This window comes from Olea europaea, chromosome 5 (genome assembly GCF_002742605.1).
Source record: "Olea europaea var. sylvestris chromosome 5, O_europaea_v1, whole genome shotgun sequence".
Classification (NCBI taxonomy): Eukaryota; Viridiplantae; Streptophyta; class Magnoliopsida; order Lamiales; family Oleaceae; genus Olea; species Olea europaea.
The window spans coordinates 16,108,805-16,118,905 of record NC_036241.1 but is presented as its reverse complement, the minus strand read 5'-3'; the positions used below and the strand labels follow the sequence as shown (position 1 = coordinate 16,118,905).

The 10,101-nt window shown below is 32.2% G+C and overlaps 1 protein-coding gene across 1 annotated transcript; it reads left to right on the top strand.

The window, feature by feature from the left end:
* The first annotated feature begins 554 nt into the window (after window positions 1-554).
* LOC111394833 (probable carboxylesterase 6) lies at window positions 555-1,833 on the top strand. Its single transcript, XM_023020849.1, has one exon. It carries the CDS (start codon window positions 707-709, stop codon window positions 1,712-1,714), a length of 1,008 nt encoding a protein of 335 aa, XP_022876617.1. The 5' UTR covers window positions 555-706; the 3' UTR covers window positions 1,715-1,833.
* Window positions 1,834-10,101: the final 8,268 nt, after the last annotated feature.

Here is a 10,101-nt window from a genome sequence, read left to right as displayed (position 1 = left end):
TTAATATTAATCTTCCTCATAATGTTATTTTATTATAAAACAAAATTATTAATTTTAAGTTTTGAACCTTCTACGTTATACCAATTTTCAAAAAAATATTTCTTCAACCCTACCCTTCATACCACTTTCAATTCTATAACAAGACGAACCCGTGTTCTCAATCAAATGAATAATTTATTTTCACACGATAATTTCGGCAACTCATACATGATCCGATATCTTTAAAGTCTGTGATACAAATTAATCAAATATATTGAACTACATCGCTAAAAAAAACTCGATTCATAACATTATTTGTCGAACAAAATGATAATCAAATTCACAATAATTCTAACAAACTCAACTAACAAAATTCACTTTAACTAAATCCCTTTTCTTTACATTAATAGAAACTGCCACCAACAATCATACCCATTAGTGTGAACTCAAAGAAAAAGCAATTCAAAAGAAATTGAAATTTTCTCCTATAAAGTAAGTTCCAAAGAATAAAAGCATGGAACTACCCTTGTCATTGCTAAACATTTTCCTGTAGCTTACCCATCTTGTCAATTATAATATTGACGTAATCTCGCTAACATTTTCCCTCCCACGTCTATAAAATGGCACCCTATTTCTCCTCTACCCAACTCAACCCAGCCTTAATTATTTGTAGAATTGTCTAGAATCCCTCGATCCCTCCTATTCCTCAGCTAGTCCGGTTAAGACCATGGTTCAAGAAAAAAAGATAGTTGATGAAGTATCGGGATGGCTAACAGTTTTCGACGATGGCTCAGTCGATAGGACGTGGACTGGACCACCTGAGGTCCAGTTCATGGCAGATCCTGTATTGCCACACAATGACTTTGTAGATGGAATTGCTATGAAAGACATCATTATCGATGCAGATTCGGGCCAAAAGGTACGAATTTATTTACCCGAAAAGAACGTAGAAGACATGGACAAACTTCCTATATTACTTCACTTCCACGGTGGTGGATTTTGCATTAGCCAGGCTGACTGGTACATGTACTATGCTGTTTACACCCGCCTGGCTCGTATAACTCGAGCCATAGTTGTTTCTGTATACCTCCGTCGTGCTCCAGAGCACCGCCTCCCTGCCGCCTGTGACGACGGGTTCGATGCACTCCTCTGGCTTCGCTCTTTAGCACAGGGCAAGGCCTACGAGCCCTGGTTCAATGACCATGTAGATTTTGGACGCGTTTTCTTAGTAGGAGACAGCTCCGGTGGCAACATAGTACACCAGGTGGCGGCGCGTGCTGGAAATGAAAACTTGACTCCGCTTAAACTAGTTGGCGCGATTCCAATCCACCCCGGTTTCGTCCGTTCAAGGCGGAGCAAATCGGAGATGGAACAACCGGAATCGCCCTTTCTAACTCGCAACATGGTGGACAAGTTTTTAAACATGGCTTTGCCTATTGGAAGCAACAAGGACCACCCCATAACTTGTCCAATGGGGGAGGCGGCGCCGCCGCTACAGAACCTGAATCTGCCGCCATATCTGTACTGCGTGGCGGATCAGGATTTGATCCAGGACACTGAAATGGAATTCTATGAGGCCATGAAAAGGGCTAACAAAGAAGTGGAACTGCTGATCAATCATGGAGTAGGGCACAGCTTTTATTTGAACAAGATTGCTGTTGACATGGATCCAAATACAGCAAAAGAAACAGAAAAACTTTTTGCAGGGATCAAAGAATTTATGCACAAGCACTGAATATTTAAATTTTCTCTGTGAATGTTAAATTAAGAGTCGTATTATTTTCCTGTATGAATAATTATGCTATTCAGCATTTTATGATATTTATGGTGATTTTAATTAAAATCATAAGAAAATGATATATGATAAGTAGAAACGCAAATTCTGAAAGAAGCAAGTCGTTAAATCGTTGTATAAAAAATATTATATATTTTTAGAAATTAAATATTTAATTTTAAAATAATTTTCTAATAACTCAAATCTAATTTCTTATTAATATTTTGGAGTGAAACATACCATGTTTGTTTCTCATTTTTTTCTCCATTAAAATGAAAAATATGAACGTTATTCATCACATCAAATTATCAAATTTGAATTCTATCTCTTGTGTAAAGTCCATAACGACTATATTTTTCTTCGTATTTTCAATGAATTGTGATCAAATGTTTCTTCAAAGTTTTCATAAAGTTTCCTTACTTATCAAGTGCTTATTTGGAAGAGATTAAGAATTATCTCTCTTAAAAAACCTCTCCCAACAAGCTCTAAATTATGGGTCTATTTGGGCTCGATTTTTTCACCCAAAAAATTAATTTTTTGACAGTTATTTCATTATTTCAGTCATCATATTTGACTTCTTCTCTCACATGTGAACCTCATTTTTTTCTAACGATTAAAAAATCAATTCTCAAAATCACTTTCAATCAGACTCTGGGCCTGTTTGGGCCCAATTTTTTCATCCAAAAAATTGATTTTTTGACCGTTATTTCATTATTCCAACCGTCATATTTGATTTCTTCTCTCACAGGTGGATCCCACTTTTCTCTTAACGATCAAAAAATCAATTCTTAAAATCACTCCCAAACATGCTCTCTATCTCTCAACTTAAGACAGCTCACGTACACAACGGTTCAAACACCAAGGTGTCGTCCAAAAGTTACTGTTTATTCACGAGAAAATTCTTTCTTCTTTCCTTAAAACGTACGTGGACAGTCTTTCGTAAGAAGACGTTTTTCCCCCCCGAAGAACGAGGACAGGCATTTTTCCACCATTCTCGCTTCTTTTTGAGGAAATTGCACCACGTGTCATTTTTGGATTAGCATTTACAAAAATATCTCATTTTAATAATTTTGGACAAAAATATCACTCTGAACTTTTTTGCCCTTCTACAAATTTTAAAACCTTGCACATCCTTCATTAATTTTGATTTAACTAGTTGAAAAATTCGTATCAAGAAATTGAAAACATCCCACTAAACCCCCACCTCACACCCATGTACTAAACCCACAACCCACTCCCATTGCTGGAATTTCCTCTTTTTCTACTTCCTCTAGTCCTCCTCCATTGTTTATACACTTGTCTGGGTTGTTAAATGAGATTAATTGTAATTAATTTTGATGATTTATGACTTAATTAAATGTTAATAACAGATAAAACTCAAGGCAAATCAGTACCATTGGAAGAAAGAACAAAAAGGGGCAGAAATTAAAGAAGTCCAAAGTTTGGGAACCAAAGTGTAAATATCTATTAGTTGACTCGAACCATAAAATGATGATTAAAAATCACGTATGATCAATTGGATGCAATGGGAGTTAAAAGAAGTAAAATAGAGCCAAAATATTCTCACAAATCAAATTTCAGTTGAAAAGTTATACTTCGAATTTTTAGCCTCAACCTGAGACTCATTTTTCGGATACCAAATGTTTGAATTGGAGAAATTTTATTTATAAAAGAATTGTATTTCTTTGATTATTTTTCTAACGTACTTTGAATCATTTCAATCGAATATCGGAAGAAAAAGTTATGACCAATATACCGAAAACTATTCAGGGACGACTAGAGGTAAACCGACGAAAATGTTGGGGATATTTTTGCATGCGAGCACAGTACACTATTTTCATGACCCGAGATCCATTTGGATCAACGGCTTGTGCGAGGTACTTATGTCAGCGCGCGCGAGGGCTATTGTCGCAAATGAATTAGGAGTTTCCTTTTGCGATTCAAACTCTTTTTGATTCTAAATTGAACGTGTTTTTAATCTATTTTCTGGCTTTTATAAATACAAAACAAGGGCTACATATTGGAGAACTCTCTTTTTCCTCTTCATACACTATTATTATCAAATTTATCAAGAATAAGATGTCAATTCATTACTTTTGGGAGAAAAAATCAAGCCCTAACAAGAATTGAAGGCTAATTACATCAAAAAAATTGAAGAATTTACTTTGAACTTAATCAACATCTTTTTATTTTCTTTTCATGTTCCAAGTGATATTTTTCTGTTATTCTTCTTGTAATTTATTTAAAATCATGTTAGGCTGGATCCCTTTTTTGTATTATATAAGATGAATCCTATTGTTTATTTGTTTTAAATTCAATACTAGTAATTTAGTTTAATTCTTACATTTCTTGATTAATTTTGCATGTTCATTATATTATTTAATTGATTGGCTATATATTAAATAATTAATTGATTGTTGTAATGTTGGAAAACTCACAATAACTTTAGAACGCGGCAAAATCAACATATTTGCATTAATGTTATGAATAACATTTATCACTTGTGCAATCATATAGGTAATCCAAAATCTAATGCATTCTAACCATTTGAATTCAAGTTAAGAATATATTCGGATCATGGTTATGATAGAATTAGTTTGTCTTGAAAAAGAAAGTTAAACTCATTAACTTTATCGATTGACAAGAACGCGTGAACGGAACTAAATTACAAATAAAGAATTGAAATTGATAACAATTTGTGGATTCCAAATCACATATAAGCCATAATTTGATATAAAAATACTTTTTACCGCTTTCTCATATAATTTAGTATAAAATCAAATCAAAAACTATTTCTTGTGTTACGTATTTGGAATTCCATATATAATTAGTAAATTTGAATTGAAATTTATTCTCTATGGGAGTCAATTCTATTACTTGTCAATGATTCCATACGCATGCAAGTTTCGCACTAACACCAAACCACTCAACTCCCATAGTCGATAAAACACCCCACTACACAGTAATCGATTCCTCATTTATACTTCTTTCTGAAGTGGTTGATTTTTCCTTCCATAATACACATTGAAATTATTAGAGGGCAAAAGGTTTGTATCCTCAAAAGCAACTTCGGCAAGAAATTAGTTGGATTTTTTTTCTCATTTCTAATGCAAGATATGTTCATCTCCCATTGTTCCATTAACTAATGTTTACGATTTTTAAATTTTTTAATATTATTCAAAAATGTTGAATTTTTGGCCAAAAATGTATAATTTTTCAGCAAGTTAAATATGTCTCTAATAGGTGGCAGGTTTGCCTCCAAATTGGAATATACATGTCCATTGTGATTTATTCTCTCATGAATTAAGATATTGTAAGAGATTTAGGGTGTGCTTGAATGTAGGTTGAATTTTTGGTTTATTAGAATACACATTTCCGTTGTGATTTATTAGAATGTACATATTCATTGTAGGATTAGCAAGGTAGGTTGAATTTGTGGATTGATATGTTCAATTTACTACAGCGTGTTCAATTTGTTGATTCATAGCTTAGGTAATGTGATTCATTCTATGGTCATTATGTGGTTTAATCTATGTTTTATTGTATGGTTGATTCAATTTGCTACAATGTGGTTCATTCTATGGTTAATGTAGATTAGAAAATCTTATTCATGTTTGTACTTGGGGTGTTTCTTTAAAGTACAGACGGAATATCTGTTGTGAAAATCAGTCATTCTTAATAGATAGGTACTGGATTTTTCAACAATTATAATAAAATGAAAATGTGTTTGAGTGCTTCACTATGTCATACGAATTCATTAAATGTTAAATCATCCGCTGACATTGGAATTTGTTCATGTTAATGGAGTTGCAGATGGATTTTGAACTCCCTACATTAAGAGTGGTCGGAAGAGATGGAAGAATAGTACACATTTGGACTTCATTGACTCAGATAATTATGTGTTGCTTTTGGACTTATAATTTTTCGTATTATTTTGAAGTTATATCGTGACATATACGTCAAACAACTTATTTTTATGTTTATTTAGTTCATGTTCATGTGTGAAAGATATTTTTATTATGTAGCAGGTTGAATTATCTAAATATCATTTGTAAGGAATTTTTTGTAAATACTTTAGATGATCAACAATACTACTAAAGCCCTTGTTTCCTAACTTGGATGACGTTTCTTACCAATCATCTCGATCATTAGACCTTGAAATTGATGATATTTTTGAATACATGGTCCTTTACGAAGATGACTCCGGTGATGATGAGTTGATCTCGAGGTCATTGTCATAAGTTCTAACTATAAGGAGGAAGTTAGTGGGAGCAAAAGTTCAAATGTTGACGACGGTGACGTAGGCGAACAATGTTTCATGTAATCGGCTATATTTAAATTTTCTACTTTTATCGAAGATTACCTGTTAATGTATAACCGTAATATTGCGTGTCCGATCAATCATTATGCACAAATATTTTATTTAGTTTACTACTTGAAAATTCGCAATTAATGAAAGGACTATGCTAATCTGTCAAGGTCATTTGCCAGACCCTGGCCAGACTATCTCTCAAAAAAGAGAGCCCACGCCCATTTTTTTAGGACAAAAAAAAAAGCCCACCCTCTCATAGTTTGGGCAGGGTCTGTGCAATTGACCCTGTCAGACTATCATTTTCCTTAATGAAATCTTATGTTTTGTAAAAAGTATAATGTTTTTTGCACCCAAATAAAAGTTGCAACTGTTATAACACGAAAATGATAATTTACCATAAACAACAAATATCAATATTATAATGTATAAATTACAACTCCAAGCGTTAAGCACCATCCAACTTTACATGCTTGGTGTTGGAACATGGTTCGAACATGCGGATCAATTGTGCTCAACTCGCTCCTATACGATACGAATAATCTTAGATTATTGTTCACACTCGAAAATTTGAAATATCAATGATAAACATTGGCACAATTTATACATTAGACTTTAATAGGGAAGGAAACAAGGTGAGTTTTGGTTAGGTTGGGAGCTGTCCCGCCAGGCAATTTTTACCCCTATACTCACCTCGCTACCCGTTTAAGGCAAAGCGAGGTGGGTCGGGGGAAGAGGCAGGGTCCTTGCCCTCCTTTTTTCATTTTTTGATATTTCATTTTATTGTCCCAACTCATTAAAATAAGAAAATAATATAGTTATTAATTTTTTTTAATTAATTAATTTATTTTTTAAAAGTTAAATTATTGTTTATCATATTTTTTAGATAATCTTATTTGCCATGTTCTTTTAGAATTGATGAAATTTCATGAAATTTTCCATTTAAAGTATTGAATTTAAAAAAAAAAATTAAATGGGAGGAGACCTCTGGTACCCATACTCGACCCGAATATTCGATTAAGCAGGTAATTCCTGCCTCGTGTTGGGTTTGACGAATTTTTTTGTCATCCCTAAACTTTAATATCATGTAAGTGGTACATACGAATAAATCATACTGAATAGTAGCAAACCAGTGAGACTGACAGTTCAAATATCTTTTCAGGCATTTACTAAGTATAGAGTTCGAATTTTATTTCTATTGGTCTTCATATTCTAGGTCGACAGTTGAACTGTCAGTATTTACGATTAGCACCTAATGGAAAGATTACAAAATAATTTTTATTATTTATTTTTTGGTTAACAATTCTGTTATCTATTATATATTAGATTTATTCATAGATTTTTCTTACATAAGTCAAACATCGCCCCTGTTTGATGCCCATTTTTATCCTACTAATGCATTCGTGTCAAACTGTGGTTGCCCTCATTTCACATGTATATAAATTACCACACATTTTCCATTTTGCCCTTATTCAATTGGACCAAAAGTAGGAATGATCCTAGCAGTCTATCAAAATTCAAAGGGTAAATGTGGGAAAATGGGGTAGAAACTGCAGTAAATGGGACTGCACTGAAAGACCCATGGTGTCAGACTAACATTCAATTTTCCCATTTTTAGTCGGGCAAAAATGTAGGACAAACACACGCAATGTCATGATATTAATTAGTATTAATGAGCAATAAGTGTACCCAATGAGGTATCTACAACTGTAATTTGGACATTTTGCACAAAAAAGATATTTTTGAACACCTTTTAAAAATAAATATTTCTCTTTGCAATCACTCACTATTGCAGTCGTTCTATGTGACATACATATAGCGATTAGTAATTTGATATATGAGGTAAGAAAAAACTGTCACGTTAATACATCAAATCACAAACAACTATGTAAGACGCCACATAGAATGACTACTGCAGTGAGCGATTATAAATAACATTACTATTTGAAAATGTGACAATTTTTTTAATTGATAATATAGGGACGTCTATGCAAAATCCACTTATTTTTGTGGCAAAAGAAAATGTATTCAACTCACGTGTCCACTACGAATTAATATCTATCACCCACCAAAATGCCCATTTACAGTAATTTGATTTTTCTGACACGCTAGAAAGTGACTAGTTTGACTGATTTTCAAACCCTAATCAATCAAACATCCCACTAATTATTGTGAATTAATCTTTTATTCAATCTCAAGTGACAAAACACTGTATGGCCAAACATTGTTTACTTCCCAAAATTTCGAAATATTTAGAACTTATTTTGGACATTCATTATTTTGATTAAAACAAAATCTACTATTATAAATTGATTGTCTCCGAGATTTAGACTCAAAACTTATTTCAAACTCATTTTCAACTACGTATTTTATATGACTTACAACTTTTGTCAACTTTTTAAATATATATTTCATCAACTTTTACTACTAAAAATCTAAATTTTTATCCAAATTAAACATGGGCTTAGTTAAATTTTTGGGAAGAATTTATCAACGATTTAATCTATAAATAAAAGAGTAGTGGAAAATAGATAGTATTGTGGATCCATTGAAATGTATGGTTGAAAATTAAGTTTGATTGATTATAAAAATTTATAAATTTTTTAATGAAGATGAAATTACAGCTCTACAATTTAGTGTCAAACCCTGTTTGTTTGAAGATAAAAATGCATTTTTTGGCCGTTTTCATGCTAGCACGAGATACATGTGAGAACGAAAGTAAAAAATCACGACTTACGATATTGCAGTAGTATGAAAATGCATTGAAATTGGGCAATATATACAGCTTGTTTGGGAGCGATTTTTTGCCCCAAAAATTTAATTTTCTGACCGTTATTTCATTAATCCAGTCATTATATTCGACTTCTACTCTTACAGGTGGACCCCATTTTTCTCCTAACGGTTAAAAAATCAATTCTCAAAATCACTCCCAAACAGGCTCATAGTGAACTGTCCTAATCGAAATTATGTGAAGGGCCAACAAAAATTCCCAAGTGTTACATCAACACTTGGCTATTTTTATATAAAATTCGTATACAGGTCTCAATCTACCACTAAGCCAAATTGCTATCTAGAAAACTCGTACCTGCAATGCTTCCAACAAGTAAATCCAGGGCCCAGGCCAACCTCAGCCCATCTATTTTTTTTTCCTTTAACAAAATATTTTTCATGTGAATTTTTTCCTTTAGAAAAACTTCTTGTTAATATATATATATATATAAGGAAAAACTTCTTGTTAATATATATATATATATAAGGAAATGGGCTATATATATATATATAATATAAACTATAATTATGTCTATAAATTTACAATTGCTAACTTTTTTTCTTTCTACTTTGTCGTTTTTTTCTCATCTTTAATCCAAAGATGATGACCGATCATCTGAATTTTGATCAACATCTCAATCTTCTAACGTGTTCTAAAAGATGAATAAAAGAAAAATATAAGTTGAAATTGGGAGTCCATATTTTCATTTGCAATTTTTATATATCTGTCACACTCTAAATCTCTCTATTAAAATTTAAAAATTAAAAAAAAAATACTATATCCATCCACATTACATTCCAGTATTATCCTTATTAAATTCATTCGTTTAATACTATATCTGCAAAATTTAATCAAAAATAAATTATTTATAAAAAAATATAAAACAACGCATATAACATCACTACCCCTTGACCGACAAGCCAACGTGCATGATCATGCGTTTCATATTCACACTTTGAACAGAAGTAGAAGCCATCGGTGTTGACATTGATATGGACTTGTCACCATGTTCATTTTCACGCGAATCCACTTTTTGAATAAATAAATAAAAATTATAATTATACTAGAAGTAATTTAAAATTTTCAAGGCTAACTTAACTTTTGCTATTAAAGAAATTATCCGAATAATTTAAAATACAATAAATCGATACTAACGAGAAAACGTTTATATTCACGTATCATTCTCAGTGGTACAAGATAGCAATCAACACGACAAATACCATTTTAATTGTACATGACAAATTTGTGTTTTTCCCCTTACACGATGAA